Raw genomic sequence first — 21,982 nt, 5'->3', positions numbered from 1 at the left:
ATCACTAGAAAGTCGAGGATGTCCTCTTGACTGTACACCAGGACTCAAATAGATGCATTAATTTTGTTTAGTGTAGAGCTCTCAGCTATAACTTATCTAAAAGCTTTAATACAAACAAGAAGGGAGAATGTCTGTGAAGGTTCTCAGTCATCCAGGTCATCGTAGTCAAAGGAGCTTGCAAAGAAAAGCGTCTGGACTTCTTTAACTTAAAGAAGTCCAGACGCTTTTCTTTGCAAGCTCCTTTGGTACAGGGAGAACAAGAATTCTGCTGATGTTACGTAATGGGGAAAAACCCACAGCTGGTGAAGCTTCTCCAAACTAATACGATTATTCAGTAAAATGCTTGGGTGTGGAAAAAAAAAAGAATCCCAGAGAGGTTGTTTCATGTCTCAAATTAAAGCTGGAAAGAATTTCAGGATTTCATAAACTAAATGAAAATATCATTAAAAATTCAGACAGTCCAGACTCACATCTGCACACATGGGACAAGGCTGAAAGCTAATATTGGAAGGTTATTTTGGAGCCCTGTATTAAACACAGGCGTGATTCTGTAGTGGAAATCGATCATTGCTCGGGTTCAGGATCACTTCTGAAAGACAGTCAGTGAACACTGACATGCTAAAAAAGAGAAATGTTTACAAAAGACACAGAAATGCTTCTGCCTCCTTTGGGCCTGAGGGCTGCGGAGAAGAAGTAAAGCATATTGGGATTTGGCCAGTAAATTAATTTAAGAAAATGTGAGTGCCACGTCATAGCTTAAAGAGAAGAGGGAACATGCAGCTTGTGTCCCCAAAAACTAGTGTGTGTGATGCTACATAGGTGCGTTAATATGGTATAGAAATTTATGAAGGCACCAGTATTGTTCAACGATTCAAATTTTTGACTAACGTATGCTGCCATTCTTTTTTCCCCAATGCAACAGGCCTCACTTATCTTCAAAACTGATAGCAAACTGCATGTATTCCAAATGCACGGCTGTGTAGCAGCAGTGAAAAACACTGAAAACATGCATATTTTTTAATGTCGTTATATAAAATGACAATTAAAATGATTAGTTCATTGATGTGTAAATCATTTAATGTTGACTCATGTCCCCCACATAGGACAATAATAATTTGCTGGGTCTGGATCATATTTATTGATCATATTTAATGATACTTAAATTACTTTTGCACTGCTTGATCAATAATAGCTTCATCTATAATAATGCAGTTTATCTAGAAAATGATTCAACTAAATGTTATTTATACAGCACCACATCACAATAAGTCACCTCAAAGTGCTTCACGCTGCAAGATAAAAACCCTACAACTTTAGAAAGAAAACCCCAGGAATCAGATGACGCTGGATGAGCAAGTACTTGGTGATGGCGACAAGGAAAAACTCCCTTTTAACAGGAAGAAGCCAGAAACAGTCACAAAAATATTTGTAAATAACTTCTTTTTTTAAATACATAGAAATTGTAAATCTTTTTATTCATGCAGCCAGTCATGCTAACATGCTCACATGGCAGCATGTCTGTGAAGGTTCTCAGTCATCCAGGTCATCGTAGTCAAAGGAGCTTGCAAAGAAAAGCGTCTGGACTTCTTTAAGTTACTTGAAGACGTTTCACCTCTCATCCGAGAAGCTTCTTCAGTTCTGCAGCATGCAACATGCAGCATGTTAGCATACCAACAGTTACTAAGTATACATAATACAACTGATAAACTAGTTTTGCTATTAGCAATGGCTAGTAAATGTTTTGCAAACTCAAAAATAATTAAGAGTCTGTTCTCTTTCGTTATTGTCAGTGTGATTAATTTTCAAGACAAACACAACAAACATGTTCATAGTCTTTTTTTAATGTGTTACAGTGAATAAACAAATTCTAACATTAATTTGGATTCATGACCTGATTTCAGAAAATATATCTATCGATTTAACAATCTAGAAAATCTTTGATCTCAGTGCATCTTGTTACATGTCATTACATGCCTGTATGATTTCATGGGTACAGTGTCGGAAATTAATTTAAGATTCATCCTTTAGCCACCCTTATACATTTCTTTTTCCATACCAGCATTTACTACCGCCTCTGCTCGGAAATTAAATAAAATTAATAAATTGTTTAATCACTAAAATCTTTTTCCCTCCTGGGAAGCTGTTTTTTTTTTGGGGGGGGGGGGGTGAGAGATATGAGAGGAATAGAGAAAATACTCATTTACTGATATATGTGTGCCAATCATGTAGCTACAGCCAGTAGTTTAGCATGAAGGCTGGGAACCGGGAGAAAAGCTACTTTGACTATTTTCACATATATTATGATCCAAAGTGAGCTTTCCAGGGTTTTTTAAGTGGATGTAGTTACTTTTGAATAGAAAAAGGTCGGTCTTTTTTTTTTTTTTGCTGTTGTTTTTTTTGCTATTCTGTTTTATCAACATCAAATTATGATTAGAAGTTGTTAGAAATAATAATTTGTTGAAATTCTCAAATCCCACAAAGGAAATGTAGATTCAGGCACAAGATTCAGACATGAAGTTGGACACATATTTGTCTGACGTGAACAAACATTAAGAAAAATGTGAAAATGCTACATTAGAAACCAAATCAACTGGTCCAGAAGGCACAGAAGACCCTATTTCAATAAAGATATAATTAAAAAGAATTGATGATATTAATAATAAACTGTCCTAACTGAGCTTTTAATGTAAAGCTTCTCAGCAATGGGATTCGTCCAGTTGTCATAATCTTTCCAGTTTTTGAATGTTTAGTCACGTGTTCAAGCAGATCATAGATGTTCTATCTGGTTTACCTACAGGGGGTGAGATTGCCTTTCAACAACTTGATCTAAAGATAACAGATCTTTCATAGTCAACTATAAAATTTGTCTGAATACAACATATTTACTTACTTAGCCAAAAACACTATGATTATCTTTACCATCTAAATAGTTTAACAATAAGCATTTATGCTGCAGTGCTAATGGCATAGGTTCATTTAATCAAATTATATTTAAGGTCTTAAAAGCTCAGTGGACAAGGGAAGACTAAATTTTCTGAATTTATTAAGCAGAACTGAATTTAAACTACTCTCATGAAACACCACAGCTGCCCTGTCACGCTGTCTTAAATGCTTTTTAAATAGAAATCCTACAATGCGCAGAACACTATACTTTGGTTATGCTTTGTTAGATTGCTAAATATTCCAAATTTGAGACCCTGCACTGAATATTTTTCTGCAAATGTGCAATTTCAGTTGTTACAGCCTCTCAGTAAGTATGCATTACAGTATTACAGAGAGCAACATTTAAGATGATGCAACTGCTGAGGCAGGAATGAGATAAAGCAAGACGCGAGATGCGTATTCTGGTTACACATTAAGGACCACAGTAAGCATCGTGTACGTGTGCATGTTTTCACTCGTCCCTCAAGTTGACGTCACTGAGTGTGAGAAGAACCTTCAGCTGCCAACACACTCGGTGCAGCTTTCATTTTTAGATCTTGCGTGTGTAAAGCGCTACTGAATGTATGCTTGTTTGCTGGTAGCAAGAACAACATGTTTGCTTTGGATTATCATTACCTCTAGAAGGTGGGGAAGGCAATATTGTACAGTGTCAACCTTACTACAAAATATTAATTTTCTTCATTAAGTCAATAATTCAGTACAGTAAGTAGCAATATGTGCAAAAACATGGAAAGTCTCTGGCTATACTGTATGTGGCTATGGCTTATTTCATCTGAAGTAAGTGCTAGGCTATTCTAGGTAAGAAGACACATCTAGCAGCATTAGCTAACACGCTACATTGAGAAATAGGTTTCTCAAATGTCAATCCACCCTCAGTTTCTTGGGTGCGGTGAAGTCCGTTGATGGTGTCCCGTTAGCATGTCCATTTGTTGATAGCAGGGAGCTGTTCTGTGGATGCTTCCTCTGAGAACCGCTCTTCTTCTTGTAAGTCTTGAGTGAGACAAAAGATGGAAAAATAAATCACTACATATAATTTTATAGATGAAAATTCACTCTTCCTCTCAGCCTTCCTGGTTATTATAGTATAACCCCAAACGACATATAGGAGACCAGGGCTCCACTCCTTGAGGCGGTAGTAATGTTTCCATGGTATTTCTCGATTCCTGGCTCCTCTAGTCGCATAACACAGTAACCTTGGGCTGGATACTGAACTCTGAGGAATCCATCAGAGTGTGAATGTTAGCTTGAGAACAGAACCCGTCTGTGAATCGGGCATATTTCATTTTTTATAAAAACAAATGTAAGTTTGCTTGAGAAATAATAACTGCTGGCCACTGCTCTAATGACTCAAAGGTGCAAAGGGTAAGTTTGCAGCAGACTACAGTCAGCTGTAGATAAAGGTTTGTATTGGTGCTTTCACAAGTTCAGGTATTTTAAGGAGCAAGTTATTGTAGGACTGCGGATGTCATCCACTCCAGTGAATGGCTCTCTAAATTTTAATGGGTTTTGTGCAAAGGCAGAGGGCTGTAGCACAAAGGAACAAGAAGCACATTCGTGAAAAAGAAAGTTTTCATAGGGAAAACTAAGCACACGTTCACTGCTTCCTTATGATTTAAAAAGGGTCCAAGTAGTATCAGGTATTCCTGATAAAATGCAATCAATTTAAATGATCATCAGAAAGAGTGCATGCTAAATGTTCACAACATTAAAATGAGAAAGAGTGAACAAGTATGGCTAGTTTGCAAAGGTTTCCAACAGAAATCCTCTTCTCTCTAAAAGGATGCAATGTTGCATCTGAACAAACCACAAGGCATCTGGAAAAATGTCCTTCGGACAGATGTAACCAAAGTGGAAATGTTCAGCATCAAAACACAGCATAATGAAACAAACTGCTTATATGAACTGTAAAGTTAGATGGACCTGAATCATGAACTTTAAAGGCCATCTGTGTGACATCTAGGACTTAGTCAAAATCAGCTTAAACAACATGACAATGATCCCAAGCACCATAACAGCCTGGGCAAAAAAGAAAAGAATCAAGATGTTGCAATGGCTAAGTTAAGGTGTTACTAAGTCCAGATCTCAGTGCAACTGAGACCTGGACTTTGAGAGCTGTGCCTGCAACATTCAATGAACTGAATCAATGTTGTAAGACAGAGAAGGCCAAAATTCCTCCATAACAATGTGACACGCTGATAAAGTCGAATGTTTTACCTTCTTACAAAGGAAAAACTCACCTGAATGTAGAAGTTCATGAAAAGGATAATGAGTGTGAACATATAACTTATTTGGAAGTACAACCATCCAATGGGGAAGCTGCATGGCCATATCACTGCTAAAATTGTCTGGGTCATAGTTAAAAAGAACTGGATCTGTGGAGAAAAACAAACAAACACATCACACACCACAGAGTGAGAGGGTGACAGAGAGCCCCCCTCTGCAACACTACAGGCAAAGGAAATATTGCTCTTTTTATGCCACTACATGCACGTTTTCATACAATACACACAAAGTGCTTATAAAATATACAGTTCAGTGTGTCAATCAGCCTTAAGTTATTTGACCTTGTAACTGAGTCTGTATTTCCTTTAAATGTTCTTTAAAAGAAATAAATTTAAAGGAGAATTACAGCAAACAGATTTAAAACTAGGAAGCACTTTGAGACACTGTTTAAACCCAAAGTAAACCTTTTTTTAACAATACATTTTCATAACTGCTTATTTAAACAGGATTACAAGGGATAGTAGCAATCTGAGCTGACATATGACTGCTCTGCAAAGAAGAATGGGCAAGGATTTCAGTCGCTAGATGTGCAAAGCTGGTAGAGACATACCCTAAAACAGCGGTCTCCAACCTTTTTTTGCGCCACGGACCGGTTTATGCCCGACAATATTTTCACGGACTGGCCTTTAAGGTGTCGCGGATAAATACAACAAAATAAAACTAGTACCGGTACCGAAAAAAAGAAGATTTATTCATAACACACGTGAAAAGACCCAGGAAAACCGAGTTAACGATAAAAACGATAACAAAATAACGCTGGAAACCGATAAAAACCCTGAAAACTATACATTTTACACCTGAGCCTCAACTCTCGCGGCCCGGTACCAAACGACTCACGGACCGGTACCGGTCCGAGGCCCAGGGGTTGGGGACCGCTGTCCTAAAAGACTGGCAGCTGTAATTGCAGCAAAAGGCGGTTCTACAAAGTATTGACTCAGGGGACTGAATAATTACACACACCCCACTTTGCAGTTATTTATTTGTAAAAAATGTTTGGAATCATGTATGATTTTCGTTCCACTTCTCACGTGTACACCACTTTGTATTGGTCTTTCACGCAGAATTCCAATAAAATTGATTCATGTTTGTGGCTGTAATGTGACAAAATGTGGAAAAGTTCAAGGGGGTCGAATACTTTTGCAAGTCACTGTATATGAGTTTAAATACCTGGTTGACCCCACGTATTTAAACTTATCCACCTTCACTACCTGTCCTTCTTGCATCTTCACCTTTCCACCTGCCTCCTTCCCTTTCACATATATGTTTTCTCTTGCATCTCCTGACTTTCATTCATCTTCCACATGCACGCTAATCTAGCTACAAATCACAGAGTCATCTGCAGAAACTAAAGTCCATGGAGTTTCCAGTACTTTTGGATTTTAATTATGCATTTAATTGCACTTTTATTTGAAACAAACCACGTTTTTTTACTAAAATGCCGCTATTTTTACTTAAGAATCGGAATATTGTTTCTAGCACTGGAGGAAGAATGTGAACCCACCAGCTGTAACTGCGTGATGTACTTCTTCCACCAAAGGTATGGCCGGATGGCTGGAATGGCTGAGAGGCCATAGTACGAATACATCACGACGTGAATGAAGCTGTTTAGTGAGGCACCGAAGTACGCTGGAGAGGCACAAAAGAAAGAGACAGGACGATATTAACAAAGAGAGAGCAGGGATAGTAAACTTGTTATTAGTCTGTTGTGTTTGGAGAATTTACTACAGATTTTATGTTAAAATAAAAAATAAAAACAGTAGAAACCATTAACAGTAAAGTAATGCAGAAGTAATATGGTTTATGTGAGCAGTAAAAAGCGCAAAGTTAGTTACACATTGTAGCAGCGTGTGGGTCAATAAGTGTCACTTTGTATCCTTTAAGAGACTAGAATGAGCTGCTTTCAAGGCTGATGGGTTAGAGCACTTGAATTATTTAGCTGAACTGTGATGCCAGACTGTTTCTGTGGTTACTGGAGGGTGAAGCTGTGTAAAAACACTCACAATGACCACAGGGTATCCAGTTCATAACAAACCACCAGATATTCAGCATGCTAGCATGGTGGTAAAGGTGCAGGAACGTGATCTGGTGATTATTTTTTCGTAGTATGAAGAAGAAGGTGTCCATGAACTCGATGAGCTTGGAGAAGTAGTACCACCAGAGGACATTTATAATCTGGGTGGGGGTGGGGGAGGAGAGAGAGAGAGAAACCTTCATAGCAAACAAAATATATACACAAAAAAAAAAAAAAAATGTTGGCAAAATTGGAATAGGTTCCCAAAGGCACCCAAAGGTCTGGGACAAATCTGTTTAACTGTAGGACTGACAAACTGATAAAACTTTTAATTTAATCGCTGCAGAACTGCAGAGCCAAGCACATTTCAGTGAGAGGCTTGTTTTCACTGATGCTGAAGAGAGCCATCATGATGTCGAGAACTGGATTAAATGCACTGTCTCTGCAGCTTATCTGGCTGGATTTATAGCTACCTGCCCACAGAAATCAAAGCAGATCAGTGGACACACATTTTAAGTAAAATGCCTAAATATGCTCTCTCTCTCTCGTATTACATAGACTCTCTTACAATTTCACTATAAAGCCCATCAGTGTATCAAAGAAGCAATCAAAAGACAGAGGAACACCCACACAAAAAGAGTGCACAGTGTAAAGGTGACTGACCTTAATATCCGCTTCCTCTGCACTGTGAGTGTTCTGGCAGTAGAAGTTGTAGCCTCCGTGCCACGCAGCGCTAACGAGCTGTAGATAAAAAGACATTAAATGTAAAATACATTTATTTTGTACCAAAAAAAAAAAACTAAACACAAAGAATGTGCAGTGCACAAATAGAAGCGCAGGATTTGTGTTTTTAAATATGACTCAATCCTTCCAGCAACTAACAAACGTGTGCAAATACATGCACAAATAGCAAGTAAGATAACTATTTTCTCCTGTTAATATATGTTGTGTCAGATTGTGATGAACCATCTTTAGCTGATAACAATTAATGACAACAAAGATGATACAGTTTAAAAGGCACCAAGCTCATCGTTTGTTATCACAGAACGTGCGGGAAGTCGTTTAATCTAGGAAAGGCTAATTGCAGTACTCTAGGAGAGCGGTCCCCAACCCCCGGGCCTCGGACCGGTACCGGTCCGTGAGTCGTTTGGTACCGGGCCGCGAGAGTTGAGGCTCAGGTGTGAAATGTGTGGTTTTCAGGGTTTTTATTGGTTTTCAGCGTTATTTTGTTATCGTTTTTATCGTTAACTCGGTTTTCCTGGGTCTTTTCACGTGTTTTATGTATAACTCTTCTATTTTTCAGTAGCGGTACTAGTTTTATTTTGTTGTATTTATCCGCGACACATTAAAGGTCGGTCCATGAAAATATTGTCGGGCATAAACCGGTCCGTGGTATTCAGCAAAGGACACCATGTACTCACCTTTAGTCTACATTAACTCCCTTTTGTTTGCACTGATTTTTGTGTGTGTGTGTCAAAGGTTTCATTGGAATGTTTGCAAAGCTCTGAACACTTTTTGACCGGCTGCTACGTTCCTTAAAATCCAGACTCTCAGACCATCTGCGACATATTAGCTTCAACAATAAACATGCAGCAGCAGCAGCAGCAGCCTGTAATCTCTGTGGACTACATAAGAGGAGGAAACTTACAGAAACTGGATTATTCAGCCTATTTGTTGCCATTTCTAGTAAATCTTGTTAGAGGCATTGAAAGGACACGTTAAAGAATAATTATTCAAATACACGTGGATGACTTAGCTGATTGCTGAGTCACCACTTCCATATAGATGCACTTTGTCTGCTGCTGTAAAAGGCTTCACTTACACAGCTTAGAGCCAAGAAACCGCCAGCAGAATGAGGTTTGTATTTTATCTTGTGGGCACAGATATTAGCCTGTCTCTAACTTAATATACAGCTTTGATTGATTGATTTTTTCCAGACTTACAGATGCATTACAGGGAGTGCAGAATTATTAGGCAAATGAGTATTTTGTCCACATCATCCTCTTCATGCATGTTGTCTTACTCCAAGCTGTATAGGCTCGAAAGCCTACTACCAATTAAGCATATTAGGTGATGTGCATCTCTGTAATGAGAAGGGGTGTGGTCTAATGACATCAACACCCTATATCAGGTGTGCATAATTATTAGGCAACGTCCTTTCCTTTGGCAAAATGGGTCAAAAGAAGGACTTGACAGGCTCAGAAAAGTCAAAAATAGTGAGATATCTTGCAGAGGGATGCAGCAGTCTCAAAATTGCAAAGCTTCTGAAGCGTGATCATCGAACAATCAAGCGTTTCATTCAAAATAGTCAACAGGGTCGCAAGAAGCGTGTGGAAAAACCAAGGCGCAAAATAACTGCCCATGAACTGAGAAAAGTCAAGCGTGCAGCTGCCAAGATGCCACTTGCCACCAGTTTGGCCATATTTCAGAGCTGCAACATCACTGGAGTGCCCAAAAGCACAAGGTGTGCAACACTCAGAGACATGGCCAAGGTAAGAAAGGCTGAAAGACGACCACCACTGAACAAGACACACAAGCTGAAACGTCAAGACTGGGCCAAGAAATATCTCAAGACTGGTTTTTCTAAGGTTTTATGGACTGATGAAATGAGAGTGAGTCTTGATGGGCCAGATGGATGGGCCCGTGGCTGGATTGGTAAAGGGCAGAGAGCTCCAGTCCGACTCAGACGCCAGCAAGGTGGAGGTGGAGTACTGGTTTGGGCTGGTATCATCAAAGATGAGCTTGTGGGGCCTTTTCGGGTTGAGGATGGAGTCAAGCTCAACTCCCAGTCCTACTGCCAGTTTCTGGAAGACACCTTCTTCAAGCAGTGGTACAGGAAGAAGTCTGCATCCTTCAAGAAAAACATGATTTTCATGCAGGACAATGCTCCATCACACGCGTCCAAGTACTCCACAGCGTGGCTGGCAAGAAAGGGTATAAAAGAAGAAAAACTAATGACATGGCCTCCTTGTCTGTGAAGGTTCTCAGTCATCCAGGTCATCGTAGTCAAAGGAGCTTGCAAAGAAAAGCGTCTGGACTTCTTTAAGTTTACTTGAAGACGTTTCACCTCTCATCCGAGAAGCTTCTTCGGTTCTAAGGTCAAATGGTGGAGAGTCCCAGATATAAACCTAGTGGGAGTATCCCCCCACAGAGGGACAAAAGGACCCCCTGATGATCCTCTAATCGCCTGAGCCAAGGTGTGAAACTGGGTGTGGGTCCCAATCAGCCAGAGTTTCGGGTGTGTTCATTGTGAAACCTGGCCCCACCTTATCATGCGAATTCATGAGGTCAGATGGCCCAGGATGTGAGTGGGCGTTAAGGCGTCTGGGAAGGGATCTCAAAACTGGATTATAGATGGCAGAGAGTTGGTGTCGTAAACCCCCGCCTCTGTTCAAAGATGGTCGCTCACAGTGGACATAGATGGCTTCTTTCACTCCTCTTTCAAACCATCTGTCCTCTCTGCCCAAAATGTGAACATTGGCATCCTCGAAAGAGTGTCCTTTATCCTTAAGATGCAGATGGACTGCTGAGTCTTGTCCTGTGGAGGTGGCTCTTCTGTGTTGTGCCATGCGCTTGTGAAGTGGCTGTTTGGTCTCTCCAATGTAGAGGTCTGGGCATTCCTCGCTGCACTGTACAGCATACACCACATTGTTAAGTCTGTGTTTTGGCGTTTTGTCTTTCGGGTGAACCAGTTTTTGTCTGAGCGTGTTGCTGGGTCTGAAATGCACCGGGATGTCATGCTTGGAGAAAACTCTCCTAAGTTTTTCTGATACACCGGCTACATAGGGGTTGACAATGTTGTTGCGTCTGTCCTTCTTATCCTCCCTCGTTGGTGTCTGGTCTTCTTTTCTGTGCCTCTTTGCTGACTTTAAGAACGCCCACACACACGGACCAGTACCTCCTCTTTGACTCCCATCACCCTTTGGAACACAAACTTGGAGTAATTAGGACCCTACACCACCGGGCAGAACATGTTCCCTCTAAGCCTGAAGGAAAAAAGAAGGAACACACACATGTAAAGGAAGCACTCAAAACGTGCGGCTATCCTAAATGGGCGTTCTTAAAGTCAGCAAAGAGGCACAGAAAAGAAGACCAGACACCAACGAGGGAGGATAAGAAGGACAGACGCAACAACATTGTCATCCCCTATGTAGCCGGTGTATCAGAAAAACTTAGGAGAGTTTTCTCCAAGCATGACATCCCGGTGCATTTCAGACCCAGCAACACGCTCAGACAAAAACTGGTTCACCCGAAAGACAAAACGCCAAAACACAGACTTAACAATGTGGTGTATGCTGTACAGTGCAGCGAGGAATGCCCAGACCTCTACATTGGAGAGACCAAACAGCCACTTCACAAGCGCATGGCACAACACAGAAGAGCCACCTCCACAGGACAAGACTCAGCAGTCCATCTGCATCTTAAGGATAAAGGACACTCTTTCGAGGATGCCAATGTTCACATTTTGGACAGAGAGGACAGATGGTTTGAAAGAGGAGTGAAAGAAGCCATCTATGTCCACTGTGAGCGACCATCTTTGAACAGAGGCGGGGGTTTACGACACCAACTCTCTGCCATCTATAATCCAGTTTTGAGATCCCTTCCCAGACGCCTTAACGCCCACTCACATCCTGGGCCATCTGACCTCATGAATTCGCATGATAAGGTGGGGCCAGGTTTCACAATGAACACACCCGAAACTCTGGCTGATTGGGACCCACACCCAGTTTCACACCTTGGCTCAGGCGATTAGAGGATCATCAGGGGGTCCTTTTGTCCCTCTGTGGGGGGATACTCCCACTAGGTTTATATCTGGGACTCTCCACCATTTGACCTTAGAACCGAAGAAGCTTCTCGGATGAGAGGTGAAACGTCTTCAAGTAAACTTAAAGAAGTCCAGACGCTTTTCTTTGCAAGCTCCTTTGACATGGCCTCCTTGTTCACCTGATCTGAACCCCATTGAGAACCTGTGGTCCATCATCAAATGTGAGATTTGCAAGGAGGGAAAACAGTACACCTCTCTGAACAGTGTCTGGGAGGCTGTGGTTGCTGCTGCACGCAATGTTGATGGTGAACAGATCAAAACACTGACAGAATCCATGGATGGCAGGCTTTTGAGTGTCCTTGCAAAGAAAGGTGGCTATATTGGTCGCTGATTTGTTTTTGTTTTGTTTTTGAATGTCAGAAATGTATATTTGTGAATGTGGAGATGTTATATTGATGTCACTGGTAAAAATAAATCATTGAAATGGGTATATATTTGTTTTTTGTTAAGTTGCCTAATAATTATGCACAGTAATAGTCACCTGCACACACAGATATCCCCCTAAAATAGCTAAAACTAAAAACAAACTACAAACTACTTCCAAAAACATTCAGCTTTGATATTAATGAGTTTTTTGGGTTCATTGAGAACATGGTTGTTGTTCAATAAAAAGATTATTCCTCAAAAATACAACTTGCCTAATAATTCTGTACTCCCTGTATAGTCAAACAAAACTGATCACAATTACAGTTGCGCTCTGGAAAGTTGACAAAGAACAAAAGTGCCCTGTACTTTGATTCACATCAGGTGGCCTTGATTGATTTTGGACTGCCAAAAGTTCACCCCGTGGCTGCGGCATTACCAAACTGGAGTGCTTAATGAATCAAAGCAGGCAACAGTCCACTGGGGCCTTACGCAATGCAGCGGGACAGACAAGATTGGTCTGCCAGCTGTGATGGGGAGGAGACTAAAGATACTTTAGACTTACACGTCCTCAGAAATGCTATGTCTGGTTCTGACATCCTGGTGTTTACAGTACGCAAAACAGAAGATGCCGTCACTGATAAGAGAACTCTCTGCACTATTTCCACATCCCAGTCCACTGAGCTCAGACTGACTGAGCCTCCCTGCCAAATAAGAATGCTCTTCCATGTTTGTTTACATTAGTGCGTCTCTCAATTGCAGTCACTTAGTCAGCCCGTTTATAAAAAAGCAGTTTTCCAGCAAACAATAGTGTCCTGTGCTAAAGGCTGGCACAATGAGCCTGTCAGCATCCAGCTGCGTCCCTCTCTCCCCCCCGGGGGCTTTGTCTCTTGGTGCAGCTTTCAGCCACAGATGCAGGCAGCCAATTCCTCGCAAAGGAGTGATGACGCACTGATATCTGTTAAAAATGAAGCTATAATTAATTTTACACTCAATTTTTGTACTAATCTAGCATGATAACTCATGTTAGAGGCAGATGTGGGAGGTAACAAAGTATAAATACTTCGTTGCTATAGGTATCAGTACTTTTTCTGACAGCTTTTTACTTTTACCTGCTACATTTTAAAATCTGTACTTTCTACTCCTTACATTTTCAAAACTTTTTGAGGGGAGTTATTATTTCGTCACTGTGTCTTCAAACATGAAACTGATTTAAGCCTGAAGAGTAACAAATGGAATCACCGGAGGACGTCACATAAAAAGAGATGAAAGAGGAAAACCGTGTGCCAAATTGGGCGGGTGTTTTTTGGCACACCGGAACGATTGCAGGTGTCTATAAGTTGCGGTGTCTGAAGTTCAGCATCTTCAGCGAGCATCTTGATGAATTCATTTGTGTACATCCACAAAGAGCAGTGGGTCAGCTGATCACAGCCTGTACGCTAAGCAGATCTACTGGAGCTCTAAACGGTAATAATTGTGAGTTGTGATTCTTTTCCCCATGCTGAGCCATTACCGCTGATTTTAGGATTCCCCCACCTGCTAAATTAGTCTTTAACCTCTTCCCAACTCATTTTCCTGTTTAGAGGCAAAGTCACCCTTTACAGAAAATAGAGCTATTTTTTAATTTTCTGTCTTTTTCTCTGCTCATGTCCTACTTCCCTGATTCAAGCCCAGTACCTTTGTAAGAATTAAAATGTAAACTGAAATAAAATCAGTATTTCTATCTACTAATATTATTTTATCATTACATTAATATAGGACAAGGTTCGGTTAGCTTTGCATTAAAAAAAGTGGTAGAAATGTTCTTCAAGGAGGTACTTTTACTTTCTTTCTTTAAGTAGGTGAGATGCCTGCTGTTGTGATTTGGCACTATATAAATGAAACTGATTTGAATTTTCAACACATTAACTTAAACAAACACACTTACTGCCTTGTATAACCTGCCTCTTGATAGTTGCCACAGTAACAACACAATCAATGGCCAATTGGTGTATATCTAGTTCTGGGTCATTTTAGTTTCCTCCTCTTTATTTTATAATCTATTTGCAGTGCGACTCTGCTGTGTTTGCTTTGGCCCAGTTTAGCTCATCTCTCAGCGCTGAGCATTTCGTTTACCTCATAGAACATATAAAAGGACAAGAGCGTCAGGCCCAGATTGTAGAACACCATGACGGCTCTGCAGGAGTACGGCTGCCTGTGTTTCATGTACTTGGGCCCCACCCAAACAATCAGAAGGTACATGACTGTGAGTGCAAAGGTTGGTGGGTAGTTGTCGAGCAGCAGCATTCCCTGAACCCGCTGATCTGAAATATGGAGATAAAGAGGTGAGGTGAGGAGGATGGACAATAAGGTGGCCTGACTGCCAGCAGCAAATGAATGAAGAGAGCTGAAAGAAAATCACCAGCAAAAAGAAATATTGCTCAACACCTAGAAAGTTAGCAGGCAGAAAAGCACAAGAGGATCCACAGAGCAGTGTCGAGCATGTAACGTACAACTTGGGTCAAAGGTTTTAAGTAATGTTTACCTTATATAACATTTTCTCACAGGGTACTTGTAGAGTTGTGAATGATTTGCACCGTTCAGTGAATTAGTGCATTTTGCATCATCTTACCTCTTGGACCCATCCATGAGTCGATATACGCGTTCAGTTTATGATTGAAGGTCTCCATTTTTCACCTAGGAAAAGAACAGAGTGTTGTTAGACGTTATTACAAAATAATTATTCAAAAGCTTTAAAAAAAGAATAATAAATGTAACGGAGTATGTGCTACAGTAAGGTAATCGAACTACTCTGTATCATCTACAATTAAGACTTTTAACAGCATGAGCATCACGGCGACTGTGGTTGGCACCGTTTCTTCACAGCAAGAAGCTTCTGGGCTCAGACCTTGGTGGGGCACTACTATGTGGAGTTTGCAGGTTCACTGGGACCTCTGGTTTCTTGCAGGATTAAAAGATATGTTATGTTAATGCTGCCTATGTATGCCCAGGGTAAACTTGAGTTCTGTGCATTCAGGAGAGGATGACTCATCACTCCACAATTTTATATGCAACATACCAGGTTGAACCCCATTTTCCTTCACAACTTCATTAATCCTTCATGGCATATATTCATCAAGGTGCTGGAAACACTCCTGGGAGATCCTTGTCCATATTGACATGATGACACCACGCAGTTACTGCAGATTTGTCAGCTGCAGATCTGAGTGTAGCCCTGTTGGATTGTGATCTGGAGATTGTGGAGGACCTTTGAGCACACTAAACTCATTGTCATGTTCAAGAAACAGGTTTAAGATGATTTGAGCTTCGTGACATGCCGCATTATTCGCACAGAAGCAACCATCAGTAGGTACACTGCTGCCATAAAGGGACCCGGACATAGTCAGCAACAATACTCAGGTAGGCTGTGGTGTTTAACCAGTGCTCAGTTGTTATCAAAGGGCTCAACATGTGCCAAGAAAACACCCCAATAAACTAATATACCAACACCAGCAGCCTGAACCATTGATACTAGGAAGGTTGGATCCACACTTTCATGTTACCTGGACCAAATTCAGACCCTCAACATCCAAATGTTACCAATGTTTCCAGTCTTGTATTGACCAAACTTGGTGGGCCTGTGCAAGTGGTAGCATCAGTTTCCTGTTGTTAGCTGGCAGGAGTGGAACCCAGTGTGGTCTTCTGCTGCCGTAGCCCATCTTCTTTAAGATTCAATGTGTTATGTGTTCAGAGATGCTCTTCTGTATACCATGGCTGTAACGACTGGTTGTTTGTATAGTTACTATTGTCTTGTCATCAGCTTGAAGCACTCTGGCCATTCTCCTCTGACTTTTGGCATCAATGAGGCTTTTTCAGCCAAAGAACTGCTGCTCTTCAGGATATCTTACCAGTCTGTGTAAACCCTGAAGATGGTCATGTGAGAAAATCCAGGTAGATGAGCAGTTTCTGACATTTCTAACCGATTGTGTTGCTTAATCAGTCATTTCAAATGTGAGTTGAGAGATTGAGCTAACGTCACTGAATGTCTCTGTGTCTCTCTCCCTCTCTCTCTCTCACACACACACAAAATACTAGGTTATAACCTAAATTTAATACCATGGTACCTAAATAAGTCTAATGAAGAACATGACGCCCAAAACCACCTCTCCCAATATGGTTGTCATTTGGAATTAGTAACAACAGTCACTTATGAGAGCAAGTACAATTTCAAGGAGTAAAACAAAACGAGCACAATGAAAATATGTTAAGTCTATAGAGTGTGGTGGAAACCAACCATAGGTTTATCACTACAAGCAGACATACAGATGAATGCAGTGGTAATCAATCCTTCTGAAAGATGTCTTTATTAGTGATCAAAATCACAGCCTTTTAAAAAATATGATCAACTCTAAGCAGAGTTTAAACACCATGACATAACTCCAAGAAATCAATTCTGATATATGCCTATCAGCAGCTGAAAGCATCTGTGCCTGCCTGCCCTTTTAAGTCTCCATACTTCAGTCCATAGATTCTCTCCACCTAACACATCCCATAAACCTAGCAGTGATCCTTCACATCCCTCTCGTTTCCATCAACACATCAAATATATCCAGTTCTCACTCTGGGATGCAGATGAAGTGCAGAGGCCAGGAGGCAGGTGTACTCAGAGGATAACCACGACTCTATCCCATTACTACCGATGTGTATTGATCCTCTGGCTCTCAGATTGTTGAAGATGATGAACGTGTCAGAATGTGCAGATTCATTAGCCCTTTATGTGTCCAGGCAGTGCTGCTATATATATATATATTTCCTAAACCTTGTGGATGTTCTGCTGCCAAAGCTGTCATATTGTGGTGGTGGTTGTGGCCCTGTGTCTGCTGATAATTCAGCCCTTTGTGACCGTTTCAAACCCACAGTTTGTAATGTCCCCCTCCTGATTTAAACAGCTGCCTGAGGAGCTGTCAAGAAGAGCGTGAAAGCAAATTATTGCTCTGTCAGTAGATATACGACTATATAACTGTCATACAGCAAAAAGTTAGGTTTTACTGCTATACTTCAGAAAGTCAGATCGGCCCAGTGATATGAAGCAGAAGGCCATGTACAGGCCAGTATGAACGTCTGGATGTGCACCACTGGATATTTTTCCATATAAGTCTAATAAGTTACTACTGCCAGGTTCTGTTCACAAGCCTGTCTCCTACTATGATTTACAGCAGCAGGAAGCACATTCATCACGACATGCAGGCCTGGATAAACGCATCATGTTTTTAACAATACAGGACATTTTCCAAAACCAGTGCTTCTACAGAATAACAGCACTGCTTCCACATACAGTCTTAACAATACTCTCACTTCAGAAGTGCACGAATCCCTGTGTTAAGATTTTCTTACTCCCAATCTGATAAGTCTCACGATCACATGCTTTATTCATTGTCACCCCAGAGGTGTTTACACATTCCTGCAGGCCTTTACATTGTTTGCAAAAGCCTGCTGTATCACTTCAGCCTTTGCAAACAGAAATAGTACATCTGCCTTCTTTATATCCTCTGACATGTTTCCCCAGCTATTGAGTCAATGCAGCAGTCTGTGATCTAACCGACTGCTGCACCGCTGGACTGTCGCTACACCTGCCCCCTCTCAGCATGAGAGCATGAAGACAAATCCCATTCTCCTGCAAGCTGAGAGATACTGTAGCTCTTCTACCACATATGAAAACACTTTTTTGACTCTTACATTGACAGTAAATCGCACCGTTTTTCAGAATAACCTTGGCCACTAAAGACAGAAATGTGAGCAGATCTATCAAATTTAACCAAAGCATCTCAATTCAATCTGCACACGCCTCTTAGACATAGTCATATGATACTGAAATGCAACTAACAGAACTGAGAGGACACACTAATGACTTTGTTTACATGCATTCAGAAAGTCTTTTAATCTATGTAAAGAAATTCTTATTTAAACTGACTAAAGCCCATAAATACAGAGTATATATAATTAAAAGTTAAACACCTATTTGAATCGCTGCTCAGGGAACACATAGCATGTAATCATTTATCTGTCGGCACTGAATATGGCTTATTCTGATCGACCCCAGTTTGGTAATATCCTCGCTGATTATCTGAGATGCATTAGGCTGCACTAAAACATGATAATCTGCAGGGCCTTAATCAGAGCAGGCTGAGCCTCAACAGGGGAGCAGGTTAGCAGCCAGTCAGTGAGTCTTTGCTGGGTACAAGCTGCATGCAGCCCTGCAAAATATGTCTAAACAGTCAGAGCTGAAGCTTCTATTTAGTGTTATTTTATTTATATAGCACCAAATCACAACAACAGTTGCCTCAGGGTGCTTTATATTGTAAGATAAAGATCCTACAATAATGCACATATGACCCCCTATGAGCAAGGGCTTTGGTGACAGTAGGAAGGAAAAACTCCCTTTTTAACAGGAAGAAAACCTCCAGCAGAATCAGGGTCAGAAAGGGACGGCCATCTCCTGCAACTGGTTCTTCTTGAAGAGAGGAAGACTCTCTAAAAAAGGCTCTCTGTTTCTTTCACGCTACTCTGGGAATGGTTTGTAATGATTTCTCCACTACTGTGGCGATTTTCACTTTATTTACCAGGTGTTTGTCAAAAATCAGAGAGTCCTCTTATTAGAGTTCTCCTCAAACATCACCACACAAAGATAAGACTATCAAACCAATCCACGCACATCTGTTTTGCTAACCTGCACAAGAATAAACACAACCTTAGCTTTTTAAACTCATTTCATTGTCTTCACATTCATTACTGGTACTTTCTTGGACACTTTTATCTTCTCAATTTTTTATGACTGCTGTGTGAAGGTTGTCTGGCAAAATAAGATTTTCGTTGTACAGTATAAACCTGTCTGTGCTTATTTGCATGTGTATATGACACTTACAAAACTTTATGGACATTTCCCACCTCTGGTAACACATGTAACTAATTCTCAACAAAAATTAAACTACAACTAAAAACCAGCATCATGCTTTCACTCTAAACACCTGTCATTTCTTATTAATTACATGGAAATAGTCGATATAAGGCTAGCTTATTCTCTCTAGAGCCCTGCTTTAAATGCTAATGTACTCATTAACTGCATGGGTGACCACCGAGAATAAAGTGGCTCTACAGATGATGATGATGATGATGAAGAAACCCGAGAGCACATAAAAATGCACACTTTCACTCCTGGGTTTGTCACATTATCTACAGCCATCACTTACAAACATGTATTAAGCGCACAAAAACACGTCGCAGTACTCGGTGGCTACTTCCAAAGAGTTTTGACGTGATGATCGCGACAGGTTCACGGGACTGCTACACAAAACCGCCTCCCCCCCCCCCCCCCCAACACACACACACACACACACAGTATTATTGTATAATAGCAACTATTCTGCATGGAGGGGGGTCACACGTGTAACCCTAAGCTGCACTTTACGCACTATCCTGTTCAGCAGCAGCCCCGTTAACCTAAAGATGTGAGCTGCTGCCGATGACGTTAACCCCGTTAATTTCAAAGCGGAAACTTCCAGAGAGGAATTCATTAACATGCCGAGCAGCAAACTTCGCATCCCGTCGATCGCAACCTACAACCCACAGTAACAGCAGAGGTCACCGCTTCGGCAGCATCAGTCAAAACTGGTCGCCATGAGGGCAGCATCATTAAAAATAATAATAAAAATAAATAAATAAATAAATAAAACGTAGAAGAAGACAGAGAAAGCGCCTACCGTACAGCCACGGAGCTGGGCCGGCGCCTTATTTAGACGGAGGAAGAAGCCCTGAGAGTGGATCAGGAGAGAGTGGATGCAGCTGTGAGCAGCGGACTGCCTACCTTTGGAGGCGGAGTGAGAAAAAAAGGAGAAAAAAAGCCCGCCTGTGTAACCTTGGCTTGGCCGGGTCTGGGCACAATGTGCAGCCTTGTCGCTCACAGTGGAAAATAGTGGGAGGAACACGCAGATTGGCCCATTGCCCCGCAGGAGGGCTACAGCCACGAGGTGACCCGATGCGTTGCAACTGCACACGCAGGAAAAAGGGAAAGAAGATGACATGCAGGTTTTCTGTACCTTCCTGTAACTTTATTACAAAGTCACATTCATTAGAAGAGAGAATTGGGTCGTTGCAGATTTTATTTCTCATCAGTGGGAAACATATTTGAAAGTAGAAATGAAGTAGAAATAATTGAAGCCACACGTGACGTTTATGGGTTAAAGACACGAGTTATGTCACTGAGGTTTTTACTGCTGGTCAAAGGGGAGCTCGTTCGTGCATCGTGATTTCTTTTAAGCTTTGCACTATGCCAAGGAGTCAGGCTTCTGATCAGGCATCATTTAATCTGTATCAAAGGTCACTTATGATGTAGAAAAAAATTCCTCCTGTCGCAGGAGACTTTAAAAAAAATCTTTTCTTTAAGTGTCTAAATCAGGGGAGTTAAACATAAAGTTTGGGGGCCAGAATCAGCCCAGCAAAGACTCGAGTTTGGCCCACTGGAAGGCTGTGGAAATATGACAGATGGCATTATATTTAGATTTTTGTTGTATTTTCATAGCTTTTTACAGCTTTTCCTAAGTAATAGATAAAATAATATCAGTTAAAACACAGAAAATCTCAGTTTTTTACATTTCTTTCTTCTTCTTCTTTTGTTTTTTTCAGTGAGTCCACCGGAAAAGGGGACATTTTTTGCGAATTAATGTGAATTACTGTCATGCTCACTTGAAATCAAAGTGAGTTGATGTGGCCCACTATGTAAAATGAGTTTGACATCCCTGGTCTAGTTTACAACTGTTTTTATGACCTGTCATAATAAAGACACTCTTTCATTGTCTTTCTCTATCTTTTGAAATGAAATATTTTGCAAATATATAATCAGTGTGTTTAGTGATGGTATACAGTTCACTGAAAGTTTCCTTGATTTGTACAGAGCTAGCTGCAGTACATGCTACACTCAGAGGTAATTCTTGCTGAATGACATTTAATATTGTGCATGTGGCTGCTGAGCTAAGCGTACTTGAAGTATGGCTGTGTGCTCACTATGCATTTTTAATAAAAAACAGCTTTTTCTTTCTTTCTTTTTTCTCCTTACAGTTATGACTGGATGCTTGCAGGGTAAACAGGATATTTATGCATACCTCACACCCATCTCTTTTAAGAGACCAGTAGTTCCATAAAGCACATACACAGTCCCAAAAAAATCCCACATGTTTAGCCACATCTAAATGGGTTGAGACAAAAACCTTTGGTGAGCATCACTTATGAGGAGTTTACAGCACAGACAGTGGTGCTGTGGTTTATGTTGGATTTTGATTTTGAACTTTTTTGACTCAGTTATTAGTTTTTATATTGTTTAATTACTTTTATAATTCACCAGTAACACTTTCCAGGTCATACTTTAATTTTTTTTCTTAATTTTTTTTAAAGAAAAAGAAAAAACATTTATCCAATTTGTCATTAATAAGTACTCTGTTCACACTGATACAGACACACTCACAGAAACACCCTTTGGCCATTGAACGTTCCCCCAGAATTTAAAATCCTTCTCCTCACATACAAGG

At 40.7% G+C, this 21,982-nt stretch overlaps 1 protein-coding gene across 2 annotated transcripts; it reads right to left on the bottom strand.

Annotated features, from left to right (window-relative positions):
- Positions 1-1,821: 1,821 nt before the first annotated feature.
- Positions 1,822-20,401, bottom strand: elovl5 (ELOVL fatty acid elongase 5). Of its 2 annotated transcripts, none has more exons than XM_084948095.1 (8): positions 20,266-20,401; positions 15,037-15,101; positions 14,541-14,728; positions 7,901-7,978; positions 7,227-7,398; positions 6,728-6,852; positions 5,181-5,315; positions 1,822-3,933 (listed from the first exon to the last, which is right to left on the bottom strand). In XM_084948095.1, exons 2-8 carry the CDS (start codon positions 15,092-15,094, stop codon positions 3,805-3,807), a joined length of 885 nt encoding a protein of 294 aa, XP_084804221.1. In that variant the 5' UTR covers positions 15,095-15,101; positions 20,266-20,401; the 3' UTR covers positions 1,822-3,804. The 2 variants fall into 2 exon arrangements, with proteins under 2 accessions (XP_084804221.1, XP_084804219.1); XM_084948093.1 differs by having other exon boundaries at positions 20,162-20,400.
- Positions 20,402-21,982: the final 1,581 nt, after the last annotated feature.

Source organism: Perissodus microlepis, chromosome 13 (assembly GCF_051167445.1).
Source record: "Perissodus microlepis isolate ML-2025 ecotype Zambia chromosome 13, ASM5116744v1, whole genome shotgun sequence".
In the NCBI taxonomy this organism is placed as follows: domain Eukaryota; kingdom Metazoa; phylum Chordata; class Actinopteri; order Cichliformes; family Cichlidae; genus Perissodus; species Perissodus microlepis.
Note: the sequence above shows the minus strand (reverse complement) of the source record. Positions and strands in the feature narration are given on the sequence as shown.